The following is a 19111-nucleotide window of genomic DNA, read 5'->3' on the forward strand; positions in this document are numbered from 1 at the left end:
ATCCTCCCCAAGGTCGATGCGTCCTCTTCCAAGTTGGCACATCCTTTCCACAATGGTGCATCCACCTCATGAATGGCATATCCTCTCACTTAGTGGAATATCTTGTCACTTGATGGCATATCATGTCACATGGTGTTATATCCTGTCACATGACGGCATATCATGTCACTTGGTGGCATATCAAGTCACTTCGTGGTGTATCAAGTCACTTCATGGCATATCAAGTTTCATTAGTGACACACCTTGACTTCTAGGTGGTGCTTCTTCCTCCTGAATGACATATCTAGACAATGAGTGACGTTTCCACATTATGGATGATGCTTCTCCATATGAATGCTCCAAATGCTCAAGTCACATATAACAATCTTGAAACTGGATGGCATGGAAAGAGAATGTGCATGTGAGTGTGTTTATTTCTTTTTTTTTTGTACCAAGTTGACCCACACCCTCAAAGTGGTATGGCATGCATCTCTTGTGGAAAAGGTGACATGGTGGTGAAGTGGCTATTAAAAAGCTGATGTGACAGCATGACATGTCATACACCACTCCCTCCAGCCTTATAAACAAGGATGTGTGAAAAAACAAATATTATATACTCATTTATGACACTAACCAAATATTTTTTTGTGTGAACTGACATAGAAAAATAATAGGGTTATTGGTTTTTCAACAAAATAATGAAAGAGCACCGAAAATAGTGGTGCTTTCTTACAAGGAAAACTTGCTTTTTTTAGTTTAAATAGAGAAAGAAAAATAAACATACATTTTTGTTTGTATGTATATTTTTGTTCCACCGGACTTATTTGGAAGAGTGAAAACCAAAAATAATGGTATTTCTTACCAAAAACATAATGAACATAGTAAATTAATATAGATTTATCCACAATAAAATCCAACATAACATCCATAGACACAAATTGTATTGAATTGTTTCTTTTTTTTTTTTTTTTACTTTTTCTAGTTTATTTTTATTGTAACTAGGATGTTCGTTTGGATGAATCGGTTTAATATGATCCGATCAAGTGAATCCAAATTAATTTTGGTTTTCAAAACGTAGATCCAAATAGTCCAAACTAAATTTAAATCCGATCCGATCCAACCAAATTATAATTCGGTTGGATCGGTTTTTTATAATTTGGTTTTCAAGAATTACGACATTTCAATAAATATATTACTTTAGTGTTAACTTACTGTAGAATATAAACTAAAAAATATTGTTTAATTAGTTGTGAATTGAAACTTATAAATAACTATAAAAAAAATATATTATAGTTTACTACTTTATAGACAATTTTTTTAATAAGAAGTACATATTAAAGTATTATAATAAATGAAAATTTTTAATATACTAAAAGAATAATTTAGTAAATTTATAAATTATTAAAGGTATATATCAGAAATAACAAAATAATAAATTGCAATTCGGTTTTTTTGGACTATTCAGTTTTTATTTTATAAACTAAAATTAATCCAAAATAATAATTCGGTTTTGCTAAAACCAATCCAAATATTCAAACCAAATAGTTCGATCCAAATTGTTCAATTGAACAATTCGGTTTTATTCAGATAGTGAACAACTCTAACTGTAATAAAAGATATAAGGTTTAATCATCGTTCCAACTATCTCGCTGTTAGGCTGTATTATTTGGACGAAATACTATCTCACTATTAGGCTATATTTTTTGGACGATATACTATCTCGCTATTAGGTTGTAGTTTTTGGACGAAATATTTGTTTGTTGAGGAATTGAGAGTTGTTGATGTCTATATTGATTGATCATTAGTATTACGATGCTATATTAATTAATATATTATTCATTACTATTACTAATTGTATGTTATATTAGATTTAGTCAATTTTTACTCAATAAGGATGCAATTTTTTTTATAAATAATGATCTATATAGATCTATCATGGAGAAAGTATAATTGTTTGACTCGATGTGGCATGCAATCTTTTTTCGTATCTAAATTCTTATATTAGCAACCTTTGTGTTCCATGTCTTGACCCATAACCCCGCACCATCATCCACTTTGTTTGTATCAAAAACTATTTCAAACATGCACAATCTATTTGAAATACAGTACCAAACGGTTCTTAAAATTGCATAGGTATGACTTTCAACTGCAGCCAGAATGTGCCCAGATAACATCAGCCATCTGTTTGCGATACTTCAGACAATGGTCTTCGGTCTTGCCATGTTCAATTTTCAACTGAGTTCCAGCGCAAAAAGCCTCTAACCACATACACACAAAAATACCACAGTCCATCCAGTTCGTTTGCTGTGGTATACCTTCGGCAAATTGCACATTTAACTCTACTGTCGTACACTTCCTACCACTTGTTTCCCAATAACCAATAGACTTTAAGAATTCAGTTATGTTGAAAGCTCGTAATCGTTCCTTGATCCATATTTCATTGATTTCGGAAGACGAGCTATCATAGATGGTCACAATCCATGTCTTCAACTCTAAAACACCAATCAACCAATGACTTTTTTGTTTGTTAATGGGCAGTAATACCTGTAGAGTGATGTGAACATTAAATTTTGAATCCCATGTTAGTAATGATAAACATAAACATAATGAATTTGAAAATATTCTTACCGAATCCACAACAGACCAAGCTTTGTATGGAGGGTACGATCCATTTGCAAGTGCGATCCATTCTTTGTTCCATACGTCAATTGAGTGAGGAGGTAAAAAATTGGCCGGCATAATTGTACAACTTACGGGTTTCTTGGTATTCAACAATATATGACCCCATATGTCAATATGCTGTTGATGAAAGGCAAAGTTTAATTAATAGTTATCCATTTAATTCTATTTTACAATCTAAAATACATGTTGGATTACTTACGTCGTCATCTAGCCAGCCACGTTCCTGCGTAGGAGTGTTCTCGCATAAAATTTTCTTCCAAAAATTGATGTTCATATGATTTTCTGTATATCCAAGGCTATATGAAAACGAAAGGGCTTTCTTATCTCCTTCATTGTATACATCTAAAAACCCTTTAGACTGTTGTGCATCTACACCTGCACCGACATGTAGATCATGGTGGGAGACATGCTCCTGATTGACCAAGGATCCATCCTAATAACAAAACAATAAAACATAACACGTATTATTAATATTATTGATTGACAAAACATAATACTTATGATGTATCTATGTCCACATCATCACCCTCATTGATAATGGATCTATGCTAAATGGCAACATAATAACATATCAATGCTAATGATTACTTAAAAAACTGAAAAAATATTAGACAAATTACCTTATTTTCATACTCTTTTGTGTCTCCCTCATCAGCCTTATCGTTTGTGGAGTTGTGGGATTCTAGTTCATTGATCACACTTGTGTTGTCCCCATTGTCAGAGAGAGTAGTAACCGACCTGCATGCATAATTAAGTTAATTGCAAGGAAGTACACAACAGAAAAAATATATTTATTCATATCAACATGCTTCAAGTTTGTTCAATTTTAAAAGAACCAATTCAGTATTTAGTCTTAAGTTCCTAACAATTAAAGTGATAATAGTTGTTGTTAGAAACAGAGTTACAGTTAGTTAGTTAGCTGATTACTTAGTTATTTTTCAAAAGGGTATTTTCGTCTTTTCTATGAAGGAGTTAGTTAGAAGATTGTTAACTCAACTGACTGGAACCTGCTCTGTATATATGTTCATGTAATATGTTTTGTTTTCTAACTTAATGAGAAGATTTAGAAAAGGAAACAGATTACATGAACATATATACAAAGCAGATTCCAATCAATTGAGCTAACATTCTTCTAACTAACTTCTTCATAGAAATGACAAAAATGCCCTTATGACAAATAACTAACTAAACAGCTAACTAACTGTAAATCTGTTTCTAACAGTTAGCATACAATGTTCTCTATTTGTATTATTAAATTTTATAATTTTTGTAAATAAAAAAAAAAAAAACTCACCAATGGTGTCTTTTGGAGTGAAGCATGTGTGTTCATGTCAGCTTTTTCAATAGTCACCTGTTCCAGATCAGGCATGTCATCAGAATGATCCATTTTGTTGACTTTCGCTGCATTCTTTCTTGTAATCTGCCATCACATATGAAGTTACAAATTGTAAAATTTTCAGCAATCAAAAGTGTGTGGTTAAACTATTTGGAACGAAGCACATAATCACCTGATGTAGGTTTTTGAGAAATTCCATTCCATAATTGATCTGTTTGTCCAGGAGGTTGATGATGTGCTGTTTTTGAAGGTCTCCAAGATCATGTTTTATGATCATGTCAGTTTTTTCATGGATAAGTGGTTGCCTCACAGAATCATCATCAAAATATGTAACACTGTTGACCTCCGCAGAGTTTTTACTTCTGGTAATCTACCAACACATATAAAGTTACAAATTATAAAATATTATATACTAGACATTGTGTTGTTATTTTATTTGGGAGGAATCACATAAATTACCTTGTCTAGGTTTTCGAAAACTTCCTTGCTATCATTGATGTATTTATCAAGGAGCTTGATGAAAGACTGTTTTTGAATGCAAATTAGTGCGAAATCTATCATCATATCATATCATATGTAGTTTCAAAAATCGATTTGAGTATTACTTACAGTCTCTTTAATGAACTTTGGTGAGATATCCTTCAAAAAAGAAACCAAGCGCTTTTGATACTCCTGCAAGAAATTATAACATCAACATTGGTGTTCTGTTGGAAATATCTGAGCTACCTTAGGACAAAGCAAATTTGGTTCTTTTTGTGTTTACCTGGTAATGGACAGCAGAATCTGAATCTCCTTTTGCATCCCCATTTTGTTTTGCTTTTGTCATATCATCACCCGTATATACAACGGAAATAATCGTAGACAATATTAATACGACTGTAATGATAATCTCTCTCTCGTTTACGGGATGTAGGTCCCCATATCCTGTTAAAACAAATCCACAAAATTCATCTAATCAGAATATGTCAAGTGGCATTATTCTATTTATTTCATTTGAATATTATAGCATTAATGTTACAACATTGTACTTCCAATGTTTCCTTTTTCATAATAAGGCATCCTATGTTGGAAAATCTACCTAATTATGACAGTGAAGATTACTTTATAGTTGGATGACACTGTTATAATTCCGTATAGATTTTTCAAATTACAATGTTTTAATAGGAAAAAAGGGAAATAGGATGCAATTGTAAACAGAAAATTATTAACTACAAGTACAATGTTATTTCTTGCATTTAACCATATGTCAAACAACAAAACCAAAAGCAAAACCAAAATGTTTCTGGTTTATCTTCAACTTACCCACTGTGGTCACAGTCATAGCAGCAAAATAAAAGCTTGTGACATAGAGCTTCCAAAAGCCCATGTGTCTAAAATTTTTATAGCTTTGCTCTCCCAGTGTCAAACTCCCTATCCAGGTATTTCCTTCTTCGCCAGGTGGCGTATTAATAGCCGAGTAAAAATATGCACACCCACCCACATGAAAGAGGAGGAGGTTTATAGCCAGGCTCTTCATAGCTTTTGAAGAAACAACCCCAACCATTGACTTTTCCATCCTTGAAAATAGTTCAAAAACTTTGCGGAGACGATACATCCTCCATAACACAAGCCACATCAATACTTTGTTTCTACCAAGAACCAAGAAGTTATTTTTTTTCTTCCTTCTCTCTAGCATCACGATTATGTCATATATATGCAGAATTCTTAATATAAACATGACGATCTTATGGCATAACATTATCAAATAGGAAAGTTAAAAATTACAATATTAACCTTTTTATTTTTCTAAAAAAAAAAGTACATATAAAACCCTTCACCACCACCGTCACAACACCTCCACCTCCACCTCCACCACCCACCACTACCACCTATGCCACCCACCACCGAACGCCACAACCACCACTACCTCAACCACCATTGTCACCACCACCACCTCCGCCGCCACCACCACCCATCACCACCACCATCACCGCCGCCGCTACCACCATCGCCACCGTCACCACCACTGTCACCACCTCCTCCACTACTACTACTACCACCTCCACTGCAACCTACACCTCCACCACCACCATCATCAGCATAATCACCACAACAACTACTACAACCAAGACCACCGCCTCCACCCCATCATCACTACCACCACCTCCACCTTCGCCATCACAACCAACAATCATCGTCACCGTCATCACCACATCCGTTTCCGCCACCAACACCACTTACTATTTTTGTAATTTATATATTATACGTACCTTTACATATAAGTTATAAAACAAAATAAAATTAAGTAAAAAAAACAAGAATGACAATTATTTCATTTTATCATGAAAACTTCAATAACTTCAGAGAAATACATACTGCTGTGTTGTTACTAAGAATGGGATCCTGTGTATTTTATGGATTGATTAAAAAATATTAAATATGAAAGCTAGTAAAAGATGAATAATTTATTTTAAATTGTAGGACTCCTTTGTTATATTTATCCTACTATAAAAATGAAAATTAATCAAGGGCAAATAAATAAATAAAGTCACACCGGCTCCTAACATCCATTCAATTAATATTTTTTTCTTATGCATTTATAGTAAGAAGTTAAATAAAAATATATAGAATAATAATTTATTTTATCTCAATCTACTATAATAAATCAAGATTTTTTTGCCACATATCCTCTTCTCATTCATTTGGACACATGGCATTTACTAAAATTTTTAAATTTTCTATTTTCCACTTATCATTTTATTGTATTTTTCATTTTATTAAATTAAAATTCTACATTTAAAGTGTAAGGTAATATATATGTAAAGCATTTATTAAAAAAGTTTATATATGTAATGTATTCAATACATTAAAGTCTCATTAATTTTAATAATTCAAAGTTTTCTCATTTTTTTTTATAAATTCAAACTTTTCAAATTGTTAAAATTTTATATTTATTTTTTTTAATTAAACCCATGTAATACCTAGTTTATATTATACGTATATATCTACATTATTTAGTTATTTTTAAACGTCTTTCACTCCATCGGACTTACCTTTCACGCCAACACCACTCAGATCAGGCCACCCCCCATCCATCGATTCTTCGTCAAAATTCAGTGATTATTTCGTCGATTCAATTCGTCGGTCGTCCGTCTCCGTCATTTATCATCTCCTCCACCTGACACGTCCAAGCCTCCATGTTCTCTCGATCTTTCTCAAACACGGTACTTAAAAGCCCCATTAGATCGATCTTCTTCCTAAAGATAAATTATTTCCTTCTTGATTCTTAATTACTTCTTAAATGTTGACTTTTTTTTTTCCATATTTGGTTCATATTTCTAGATTACAACATAAAGAATTAACGATTTCATGGTGTTTTCCATTTTAGGTAATTTATTGCTTGTTCCCTTGATATCGTTTATATATATAACTTGTCTAGTTAAATCTGTTTGACTTAACTCTTGGTTAGTTTTGATTTGAAATGAAAACCAACAATATAGTATCATTTTTAGTTATTCCTAGTTATATATTTATGGAAGAAAATAATATAAAGTGTTAAATATCTAATGTTTAATCTGTCCTTGGTACAATTTATGCGTATGTATAATCTGGATCTTTTAATTAAATTATTTTATACATAGTCACGGAAATCTAAGCAATTAAATTAAATGGTCTTGATTTGTAATAAACTAGATTAAAACCCGCGTTAAACACAGGAGCATATTTAAAAACATTGAATTGTAAACTTATATTACATCATAGGAAGCATGACAATTAAAAGTAGTTTACCATAGCTATTTTAAATTCATTAACATACATTACAATAGCTATTTTAATTTCATAACAATTAAAACAATAAATAAAAAAAAGTAATAAATCATAGAATAATATAAAATATTAAAATAGTTCATTACAATAAAAACAACTATGTTCGAATGCAAATTAAAATATATATAATCAGTAATATCGACCTGGCATAGTCACTGTATCAAAATCAGAACGGATTGAAAAAACTTGTTGAGAATAATGTGTCGGAACCTCATACTCAATTGTATTTCCTCTAAAGAAATATAGGGTATTGTTTCTATAATCCCACCATTCATGTGCACTTTCATTGTAAGTATTATCATCTACTTTAACCCACCGATTGTGAATGAAAATCCAAATAGCCCACGAAGTATCTCCACTTATAGAGAGATATCCTAATTTTCCCTGAAAGTTGATTAGTCTCGATGCATACAGTTTTAATTCATTAATAGTAGAAGGTGAAAATATGAGTATATGTTCTTCTGAATAAATATCAAATCGCAATATGCTATCATTAGATAATAAGAAGTATAAGGCACCGCCACTTGTAACTGCCTCATCAGAAACAGGATAAAAAGATGATGGTAACTGGATATTTTGAAACTCCCTCCATTGCCATGTAGTAGATGAAAACAATTCTATGTTGTAGTGGTTGAAGGGCATTTTCATCTTTATGGTATAAGTTGGTTCAAATAAGGCTCGAAAGTTATGAATTAGCAGGCTATTTTAAAAAAAATTTGTATTGATTAATGACATTATGGAAAAGAACATCTATGGGAAAGTCCATCAGATTGAAGGGTATTTATGTCAACAATGTAAAATTAAGAGAAGTTTTTTATTTCTGGGAGTTGGTATCTCTTTGATTCGATTTTCATTTGAAGTGGAGGTTTTTTTTATAGATTTCATGGGTTTTTTCTGGGAGTTGGTATCTACACTTACACAGTCAATTTGACATATTTGCCCCTCCGGTTGTATTTTCCATATCTGACCAGCACAGTAAAATTGACATATTTTCCACCTACAGGACATAATTGCCCCTATATAGTGAAATTGACATCTTTTCCACCTACTGGAGGTTTTACCCTAAAATACATTATTTTGTTACTTTTGGTTGTTCTAAGTCTTTGGAACATATAACATTGTACTTTAGTGAGTCTAATATCTTTTTTCTTTTTTTTCATTAAAATATAAAAATAAATAGTATTTAATTTTTTAGGGAGCTGATTTTTACAATTTGTATTTTAATCCTGCCACTGAATAATTAATGTATGGACCAATATACCCCTAAACTCATTTATGATATTGAAGAGGGAGAAAGATTAAAACCATATACTTTTTTATGGGAAAAATCTCACGGTTAATTATGCTTAAGATTTGAATAAGTTTAAATGAATAAATGATGGAGAGTTAATCAACACATTTTGAATCAAAATCAGTTCAAGTTTAAATTTTGAATCCGAATGAAAGTCAATTCAAGTTTATATTCAAGGTTAACATATAAAAATCAATTAAAGTTTACATTAACAATCAAATAAACAGTTAACATAATGAAATCAAATTCATTGTTTACAGTTAATTTTACATTTAAGGTTAAAAGTTAACATAATCAAAATCAATTCAAGTTTACATTCAAGGTTAATGGTTAACAAAATCAAAATCAATTTAAGTTTACATTCAATGTTAAAAGCATCAGAATTAATTCAAGTTTACATTCAAGGATCAAAATTTGGAGTTAAGTGTTTGAAAGTGGGGTGAAGCAATGTAAATACAATAAAAGCCCCAAGAAAAAAACAACGCATATGTAAATGATGAGATATGAATAAGAAAACACAAGAAAGGTAAAAAAGGCTTACGGATATGAATTTTCATTACTTTCCACTTTCCAAAGTCCAATTGATATAGTATCCATTCTTCCAATCACCAAGCACATCCATATAAATTTTCGTTCCTTCCTAAGCTCCAATCACTGCAAACATGAAAAAATGGAAGTGGTTTTTGCCAAAATATCCTTATTCTTCAAAGTTCGTCTACTGGTTTTGTAAAAGTTTGGGTAAAAATTTGATATCTTAGGGTGTAGAGAAATAAGCAAGATAAAATAACACACAATTAAAAAAACTTGTAACCTTACGATGGATTTCCAATCAATTCAAAAATTACAGACATGGTCGGCTAAGGAAATAACCAAAATGGAGCAGGCATACCTTAAATTGAGGATGAAATTACCTCTTCTATTAAACCTTCAATACCATCAAAGTCTTCTATACATTTGCTGAGGAATGAAGACCTTCAAATTATTCTCCATTAATCTGAAAAAAAAAATCGAAAATCAATTGCATATGGAAAAAAGAACACTCGAGTAACTTAAATAATCAGGGTTTGGGTTAGGGTTACGTTTAGGAAGAACGGAAGAAAGAAAACGAACATGGATGAGAGAGATTTAGAATTGTAGGTGGTGGAAAGAAACATGTAGAATATGTAATGAAGGCAAGAGAGTAGGGAATGTCGGCTGATAACTCCTGTAATACGTAGTGGAATCGAGGGAGGGAAGAAACTCACTGGAAATCAAATAGATGAAAATGAGTCGATACATACTCAACAATTTCTCAACACCCTAGAACAAAAAAGGATAATATGAACAATAGAACCTGTAACAATGTGAGTGAATTGCATTTTAATTTGTCATTTCAAAATTGAAAAATGAATTCAAATTACCTTCCTGATTTCTTGGCGATAGTTATTATATCATTCAAATTACCTACAAAACTTGTACGAAATGCCCAAAGCTTCTCCCAAATAGAGAAAAGAACATTCTTCTAGGTTTTCATAAACTTCCGGTGAATTTGGGTGGAGAGTTGATGGGGAATCGGGAACGAAGGGTGGAAAAGAAACTTTAGTAGAACGCATAGGATCGATTCCATGTATACATGCAATCAATGGGGTTATGCATATCGGCAGAAGGAAGGGGTTAGGGTTCATATGTATTGACTTTCAGGGGAGCTGATTGTGTTGATTGTTTAGAGAAAAAACATAAGAATGAAATTAGGAATGAATCGTAAGAAGGAAGTTTTATTCGGGAGACGCGTGTTTTTTTTTTATCAGGATGATGTCAGCAAAATGATCCTACGGTAGAGACTAAAGGAGGGAAATGCAATCAAGGGTTGATGTTTCTTCATTGAAGAATTTAAGGTTTTGTTTTAGTAATATTTAGAGATTTGGTTATTGCAGAAAGGTGCATTTAATAAGATGCAATCGAATTACAGAGCATGTGGAGAGCATATACGTACATCGTAGATGAAAACCCACGAAATGCATGCGAGGATTTTTAGCCAACAAGACTTTATGTATCTGTAAATGAAATTAGTCAGAAGATAATTCTTAGATTATAGTAATAAGTAATAAAATCAATGTATAAGAGTGGGTTATTCATTAACATTTGTATTGCTAAATAGATTAATTACCTCAATATTGTATGGGTCGGGTCATATTTGTAGGACATGTAGAATTGTAGAGCCAAATCAACGAAGAAAATTACTTCAGTAAAATCCAAGAAAGGGAGGAGGTTTTTGGGTAACACATCGCAGAAAGAAAATTCAATCGGAGTGAGCCATGTAGAGAACAAAGCAAAAACTAACATAAACACCTCCCAATACTTATACCACCTGCATAAATAAATAAATAATATATAAAGGTTTGGTTTAATTTGTTCATTTAATTCTTTTGGCACAAGTGGTTAATTTCTCTAGTTATCTCGTTTGATTGTAAACATTAAGTCTGGAATGCTCAGCTTTGGAATAAAAATCGATAACTCTATCAAAAATAATATTTTTTGAAATACTAACAGAGTTAATACCATGAATATGAAAATAATAAAGTTATTTGTATAAATATTAATATTGATTATATTTTGAGTTTTGACAAATCAAGTTTGACTTTTAAAACAATAGCCAAGGTTATCTTTAATTTTTTTTTCTATGGTTCTCAAATGCATTTAAAAAAGTGTATCCTTTATTTTGTATTTTAATAGGAAGTTACAAGAATTATATAAACACAATTCAAGCTTTGCTTTTAAACATAAACAGTTTGGTTTGGGGTTTTAAAAATATCGATTTTTAGATTTAGGTTGGTTTTCCTTTATATAATATTCCATGGAAAATAATAATAAAGAGGAATATTGATGCCCTTTCATATATAATTTAAAAGATTAAGTATATTGAAAATTAAAATAACTTATCTGTTTTTAGAGTATTTATGTGTTAATTAACATTTAATAGAAAAGTATATTATAGTTCTAGATATTTAAAAAATATATCTAAACATATATAATCTATATTTTGTTTAAGTCTAGCAAATTAATTAATAAAATATAATAATGATCTTCAAATATATAAATAATTAATAAGATATAATAATGATTTCCAAATACAAATTTTAATAAAAACTTAGATGTTTAATTATAGGTTTAATAAAATGAGATGTTGTAATAGAAAAAGGAGGTGCATGTAAAATGTAAAAACTAAAATTAAGAAGATATAATTATAAATTTAGTTATTTTTTCTAACCACTTTACATTTAGTAGCAAAAAACTATTTTTTTTTAAAGTGACTGAAACTGTAGATGATGCTACCTCATTTGCTGTTTTGTTACCTTGTTTTCGGTTTCCTAATTGGTGACAAAACATGCCTTCAGTCATGGCCGACTTTATGTGTTTATATAAACAAAGGTAGGGCTTAGGGCCCTCACTCCTAAAAGGTCCCACTTAACCCAAATATCCAATACAGTCCAATCTATTTGTTGAATCGTTACTTGCTGCACACGCCTTACAATAATTCTTTTCTTCTCAGCGGCTGCTCAAAATAATCGGAACTTGATTAGCAGTTCTGCTCTTCTTCTTTTCAATTCTTGAACATCTGAACCACCGACACACTCTTACTTCTCCATTCTTTGCTTCTCCACAAGTTTTGATAAATCGATTGTTCAAAATTTTCTAAATTCTAATGATTCAAGGGTTTCACTGAATCGGTATGTGAAATTTTTTCACTTTTCACTTTTTATTTTTCCATTATCTAAAGTCATTTGATTACTTGATTAGGGTTAATGCTTATAACTTTTCAGTTTTTATTTTTTTAGCTATCTGATTTTTGATTCAACCGACATTTATGATTGATTATAACATATTACATTTACAGAATATATAATCGCTGAGTGAATCAGGTTTAAACGAATTTCAACATTTGAGTTTTTAGTTTTTCAGATTTGAGCTTTCTATTTATCTTCTAGTTCTATTCTCAAATCTCAAGGCAGTAGTCAGATAAAAGTTGAGTGTTTATAACATTAAATATAGTAAATGTCAAAGGGCCCCAAATTTTTGGTTTGCTTAGAGCCCCAAAACCGGTTGAGCCGCCCCTGGCCTTCAGTTTCGTCTCCTCGTCTATGGTTTCATCACCTTGTCTTCGGTTTTGTATTCCACTATAAAAAAACCCATGAATGATGAGCAGAAAAACATGAACGAAAGGGAAGACGAGTGGAGAGGTGACCACAAATGAGGTAGAGTCATCTACAATTTCAACTAAAAAATGAGTTTTTTTTATTGTGGAATATGAAATAGAAGACAAGGTGACGAAACCACAAATAAGGAGACGAAAAAAATGCGTATTTTTCCACCTGTTACGAAACCAAAAACGAAAAGCGTATTTTTCCACCTATTACGAAACCAAAAACGAAAGTGAGATGACGAAACCAAAGATAAAATAGCCTCGTCAATAAAAATTTGACTAACTTTTGTAATTATCTCAACTAAAATGACTTCAAAACGAAGGGCTTATAAACACTCATGATTGGTTAATTTACGCTGCTGAAACCACAAATTCGCCTCCATCCCACCTGTACTCGTTTACCTTTCGGTGCCATCAGCATCGACAGACGACACAACACAGGCTGGCTTCCCCTTCCTCGTTGCTCTCGTTTTTCTACTTCTTTTACCCACATCACATCTAGTCTTCTGATCTTGTCTTCGCTAAATGATTCTATCTCCCAATCCTCCATTCTCTTGTGGTGAGTATACAAAATTCATATTTTTTTTTAAAATCTAATTATTGTATTGAGAACCAATGTACTAATTGTGATTGTGAATTTGTTTGAACAAGTTTATAGCTGCATTATTAACCTAATTTGTGATTTTGTTATTTGTTGGAACAGAGGAAACTTGGGATTTCTTTGTTAGATACCTAATTGTGTAGAATGAAATTAGCTGACTAATTGTTGGTTAATATAGTATTTTTTTTCAATGTTAATTTTCGTCCTGGTTTTGACTAATTAACAGCAACACACATATCTTGTAGATATAATTCATTGTGCGAATTTTTGTGTTACAGTGGAGAAGTACCAACGTTATGTTAGTATTTTAGAATTTGGTTGGTTTGTTTTTTATGTCCTTAATGTTGCATTGTATTCCATTGCAGGGATTATGGAGCTAATAAGAACGCTTAATGATCTTTTCATATCTACAAGAAAAGATACAGTGGATGTAGAACGCGATAGATTAAGCAGCTTGCCAGATAAACTAATCCATAAAATCCTTTCTTTGCTTAACATCAAAGATGCTATTAGCACTAGTGTATTGTCATCTAGATGGAGGTTTATCTGGACTTCAATGCCCTATTTGAATTTCGAGAATCTCAATAATGAGCGCCACTTTTCCAAGTTAATTTCTAATGTTCTCTTACACCGTGATAATCAAGTAAATTATTCAGTCAATCTCGTTCTTGGGAGAACAGTTAGGGACGATGAATCTGTCACAAGAATTCTCAGCTGCAAATTCTCTCACAATCTCCAACAACTGAGTGTTACACGTTTGCCTGGAGAGAATATAGTTGAATGCCCATATTCCATTATTGCGACACCAAAGTGGGACCTCCCAGCTTTAACGACTTTGCATCTTCACCAAGTCGAACTGTCTGATTATGATGATATCGGTCTTTTCTCTAAGTGCACCAACTTGAAGAACCTCTCCTTGAACAGGTGCAGAATGAAAGAAACCAAAGTTTTAAATTTTTGTCATCCTCAACTTTCTGATCTTACACTTGTATCTACACCCCCTGATATGGCATCAGAGGAGGTTGTGAATGTGGTTGCACCTCAACTCAAGAATCTCACTATTAAATGGTGTGAAGGGAAGCATCTGATTTCTGCACCTGGGCTTACCTCCTTGGTCATGGAAGGTTTTCAACCTTGGCAGGTTTCTGCACCATCAGGTTTCCATTCTTTGGAGAAGGCTGACCTCTTTATGTACGATCCACACAAAGCAGATGCTCATAGTATAGTTTGTTTGCTTCAACAACTCCAAAGTGTCAAGTTTCTTACACTTAACTTGGGGATTCTCAAGGTATTGGTCATCTAATTTCCTTTTGTTTTATCTTTTGCAGCGTCTCTTTTCACAAAGGAAGGTATATCATGAGTTCTTGCACACCTCCATACTTTTATGTTGTGTGTCTTTTATGTTGTGTGTCTCTGTGTGCGTGTAGTAGTAGTTTATTTTCGATAATCACAAATACTGTGTGAGTGTAAGAACCAATCTGGAGTATAGATCAAAAGAATCAATGGTTTTGATGAGAATCACAATTACTTATCCGTAACTAAATCCATTTAATTTAATTAGGAAGGTTTTCAATACTCAAGAATCAATTAGAATCATTCATTTTTTCAATTTGACACTCTCGAATTTTTTTTACTTATCATTCTCACACACATACATGGTTGCTAAGATCACATTGATCTGTATGCAATTTCTGCAGAGTCTATCTTCGTCCATGAAACTAGTCCCACATAAAGCTTGTGCGTTTGCTAACACAAAGATTCTGAAGTTTACAATAAAACCGGTAGTAAAGGTATACTTGGAGGTGCAGGCACAAGAGAAAGTAACTATGTGTACTGAAATAGAAAACGATGATGATACTTCTCCAATCCCCATCTTCCCAATGGTCTCATGTGAGGTATTTACACAGTGCCAATATAATATTCGGTTAATCCTTTTTTCTAGTTTATGCACATGCATAACCATACCAAAATATGCAACATTGTAACATGAACCGGTTATATGATGATCATTAAAACGTTGCAGGAGATTACAGCTATGGAGAATATGGCATCAGCACAAGTATTTGTAAAACACTTGGGGATATTGCTAGAGGAGGTTAAACAAAATAGAAATAGCGAGGATTACCAGGCTCAGAGGGATGTACATAGCAAACCATACGTTGAGATGCATTGGGCGTGGAAATTACAATGGAACCTTGGGGCAATTATGGGAGTGTTTAAGCATAAGAAAATGAAAGCAAAATTAGATAATTATCTCATGATGGCACAAATTACGAAAAAGTATATTAATAGGCGTGATTGCACAAAATCCATGAATCACCCCATTCTTGGATGGTTGCACGAAATGCGTGGATTGTTTCAGCACACTGGACGCTTGATAACTCACTTGTCTGCATCAAAGAAGGCGGTGTTGCTACCATTTTTTTTGAGTTTGTGTGAAGATGCCACAATTCTCACGATTAATATTTTGGGATGGATTAACACCATAAAGTAAACTCAAGAGACCACTGCGCTTATTTTTTTTAGTATTAATTTTTATGTCGGTTTTATACTCTTATGCTAAAAGTCAAGATTCATGGGTGATTGTGTTCACTTATTTTCGGAGGATGTTATTTGAAAATTTAATTTAAACGTCAAGTATCTAAAATAATAAAAATAAGAGCAAACTGTAGAAATGGCATTTGGTTCGTCATTTTCTTTGGATTGGATCCTTTTTTTTCGTTTTGCAAAAAATGTATTATGAAACGGTTTCATTGTGATTTTGGTAACTTACTAAAATGAAATGTTGAATGATTAATTTGAGCTTTTGATATACTTCTTATAATTTATTTTATTTTATTTAATCTTTTATTATTAGTAAATACCCACCCCTTTCCCTTAAAACCTATATGTGCCTTTCTCCTCTTCTCATCTTTGTCTAATCTACATCATGTTTATTTACCACTTCTCACCCTTCGAAAATCTCCAAAAACAATCTACCTTATGGTATCTCTTACCGTCACATACCCTTTCCTTTTTCATAAATCATCCCCAAAAAAATTTACCTTAGGTTACCGATTGTATGGAAAATAGAAGGGGGTTTACAGTGAAATCTATTTTCTTCTTCTAAGAGAATTTGCTCCTTATTGTATAATAATATATTATAAGTTACTGTAACAAAAATATGTAAGGTATACTTATAAAAAACTAATAAAATTATGAAACGAAGGTGTGATGGTGAGAAACATGCCGCCAAAAGTCTTTAATAACGATGTTATCTTCTTTGCTTAATAAAGAAGATTTTATTATTTACTTAGCAAGGAAAAGTTTCTTTACAAGATAACCTTGGTGCCTAAGTATTTGCCATAGTGCATATCTCACTGACAATCCTCTCTTTAAATAGAGCATTAGCTTTCTTATTTTCATCATCTCTTTTTCTCAAAGGCATTGTAACCTTAACAGATATTGTAGTAAACAAAGAGGGTAAGATGCACTAAAACGAAAAAAGCCCTAATGTATCAAACAACCCAGAAATCGAAATCACGAGAACCATATTAGTTCAAATAGAATAGGACTAAAATTTCAAACCACAATCAATCATGTGGAGGGCTACTGATTGGTAATTTTGACTTTGACTTTGACCGCTGACTTTTTGACCTTTTTGACTCTTGGTCAAACTTGAGTAGGATTGAGCATTTGGCTAAGGATTATGTAACATCCCGTTTATTAAATAAAAAATGGATAAAGATTAATAAATGAATAATAGCCCTAAATTTGTAATTAATTACCAGTGTTAGTCATAAGGAGCTAAATGAGATAATTTCTAGAAATTAGGGTCTTTATTGTAATAAAGTTTGGGTAGCAAGGGCTAAAGAGTAAAATGGAGACTTATATTGTAATGCTTAGAAAAGGAAGGGTTGAATATGTCATAAGTTAGATTTTTGGGGGATAAGTGTAATTTCCGGATTGATTTGTAAAGATTTTCAGAGGTCAGGGAGTGTTTGGTAAATAATGGACTTAAAATTTAAAGATTTTGGAGGCTAAGGGGTTGCATGGTAAAATATGGACTTAAGATGAAAATAATTTGTAGAGGAGGGGCTATTTGGTTAAATTTGGACTTAATCTGAAAGAAAAAGGAGAATGAGGGACTGATTGTGCCATTATGGGATAAAGTTTCATGGGAGTCGGGGTTTATAACCCGTCCCATAACCCTAACCCTAGGAGCTCTTTCAGTCGTCACCCTCACTCAACCAACTCCGGTGCCGCCACCTTGTCACCCCTCATCCCGAGCCGCTGTTGTCAACTGCGTCGCCACCAAATACCGTTGTTGCACCGCTGACGTCGAAGCTGGAAGCCACCAAGTTGTTGACTTAATCCAGATATTTTGGGTGTTTATTTTATCTATTTTACTACAGAAAGTTTATTTGATTAGAATTGAATAAGTCTTATAGCATGTGGGCTGTAATACCGAGTCTAAAGGGTAGTGTGAGTCAGTTTCCTTATTTTCTACATTTCATTTATTTTAAAAGGGCAAAGTGTACGTTGATGGATATATTCCATTGTGTTTTTCTCTGTGAAAGTGAATAAAGCTACAACCTTTTCCATATGTGTTCTTCTGTCCCACTTTTACTTTCATAAAGCTTTCTTATATATTTCTTCAAGTGTCCCCTGTATTCCCAACATTTGGTATCAGAGCACAACCTGGTGCATGCCAAAATATCAGCCACGTGAAAGAGAAATGACAGGAAGCAGCAGTAATGATAAAGAAGGACAAGTCACACTCCATTATCCTATGTTATCTAGAAGCAACTATGCTGCATGGGCTATTAAGATGAAAGTGTTCATGCAAGCTCAAGGTGTGTGGGATGCTGTAGAGCCCAGAACAACAAACACGGTAGTAGAAGTAAAAAAGGACAAGATGGCCATGGCAGCCATTTACCAGGATATTCCAGAAGACTTGTTGTTGGCCTTGGCGGAGAAGCAAACGGCCAAAGAAGCTTGGGTGGCCTTGAAAGTGATGTTCATGGGGGAAGAGAGAGTGAAGACAGCAAGGATTCAAACCTTAAAAGCAGAATTTGAGGCTTTGAACATGAAGGAGTCGGAGGCTGTTGATGAGTTCGCTGTGAAAATGAGCAACATTGTGAGCACAATGCGTGCCTTGGGAGATATGGTAGAAGAATCGTATGTGGTGAAAAAGATGTTAAGGGTTGTGCCATCCAAGTTCTTACAGATTGCTTCAACTCTTGAGCAGTTTGG

At 32.7% G+C, this 19111-nt stretch overlaps 2 protein-coding genes and 1 long non-coding RNA gene across 6 annotated transcripts; 1 reads left to right on the forward strand and 2 right to left on the reverse strand.

Annotated features, from left to right (window-relative positions):
- Window positions 1-1944: 1944 nt before the first annotated feature.
- On the reverse strand, window positions 1945-7453 carry LOC122197035 (potassium channel KAT3). 3 transcript variants are annotated; one of them, XM_042900509.2, is made up of 8 exons: window positions 5300-7453; window positions 4761-4921; window positions 4607-4669; window positions 4457-4522; window positions 4170-4367; window positions 3956-4081; window positions 3282-3399; window positions 2969-3094 (listed from the first exon to the last, which is right to left on the reverse strand). In XM_042900509.2, exons 1-7 carry the CDS (start codon window positions 5733-5735, stop codon window positions 3379-3381), a joined length of 1071 nt encoding a protein of 356 aa, XP_042756443.2. In that variant the 5' UTR covers window positions 5736-7453; the 3' UTR covers window positions 2969-3094; window positions 3282-3378. The 3 variants fall into 3 exon arrangements, with proteins under 3 accessions (XP_042756441.1, XP_042756442.1, XP_042756443.2); XM_042900507.2 differs by lacking the exons at window positions 4457-4522; window positions 4607-4669; window positions 4761-4921; window positions 5300-7453 and adding exons at window positions 1945-2523; window positions 2608-2778 and having other exon boundaries at window positions 2861-3094; window positions 4170-4307; XM_042900508.2 differs by lacking the exons at window positions 4457-4522; window positions 4607-4669; window positions 4761-4921; window positions 5300-7453 and adding exons at window positions 1945-2523; window positions 2608-2778 and having other exon boundaries at window positions 2861-3094; window positions 3956-4224.
- A 126-nt stretch (window positions 7454-7579) lies between these two features.
- Window positions 7580-10800, reverse strand: LOC111908504 (uncharacterized). Of its 2 annotated transcripts, XR_008231228.1 has the most exons (4): window positions 10340-10800; window positions 9985-10089; window positions 9637-9749; window positions 7580-8178 (listed from the first exon to the last, which is right to left on the reverse strand). It is a non-coding gene; the product is annotated as an uncharacterized LOC111908504 (long non-coding RNA). The 2 variants fall into 2 exon arrangements; XR_008231227.1 differs by lacking the exon at window positions 7580-8178 and having other exon boundaries at window positions 9426-9749.
- Window positions 10801-13626: 2826 nt separating this feature from the next.
- LOC111908512 (putative F-box/FBD/LRR-repeat protein At4g13965) lies at window positions 13627-16688 on the forward strand. The gene is made up of 4 exons (XM_023904334.3): window positions 13627-13834; window positions 14242-15164; window positions 15574-15771; window positions 15900-16688. The coding sequence occupies exons 1-4, from the start codon at window positions 13801-13803 to the stop codon at window positions 16368-16370; spliced, it is 1626 nt and encodes a 541-aa protein (XP_023760102.1). The 5' UTR covers window positions 13627-13800; the 3' UTR covers window positions 16371-16688.
- The last annotated feature ends 2423 nt before the right edge of the window (window positions 16689-19111 follow it).

The sequence above is a fragment of the Lactuca sativa genome, chromosome 3 (assembly GCF_002870075.4).
Source record: "Lactuca sativa cultivar Salinas chromosome 3, Lsat_Salinas_v11, whole genome shotgun sequence".
Lineage (NCBI taxonomy): Eukaryota > Viridiplantae > Streptophyta > Magnoliopsida > Asterales > Asteraceae > Lactuca > Lactuca sativa.

Bases quoted from the DNA above. Each gene is read 5' to 3' on its own strand.
- LOC122197035 (XM_042900509.2), bottom strand. From the start codon at position 5,735: ATGTTATGCCATAAGATCGTCATGTTTATATTAAGAATTCTGCATATA. The intron at 4,523-4,606 runs GTAAGTAATACT...ATTCAAAAACAG, and splicing joins CAAAGTTCATTAAAGAGACT to TCTTTCATCAAGCTCCTTGA. The intron at 4,082-4,169 runs GTGATTATGTGC...ATGTGATGGCAG, and splicing joins TTCTCAAAAACCTACATCAG to ATTACAAGAAAGAATGCAGC.
- LOC111908512 (XM_023904334.3), top strand. From the start codon at position 13,801: ATGATTCTATCTCCCAATCCTCCATTCTCTTGTG. The intron at 13,835-14,241 runs GTGAGTATACAA...ATTCCATTGCAG, and splicing joins CAATCCTCCATTCTCTTGTG to GGATTATGGAGCTAATAAGA. The intron at 15,772-15,899 runs GTATTTACACAG...AAAACGTTGCAG, and splicing joins TCCCAATGGTCTCATGTGAG to GAGATTACAGCTATGGAGAA.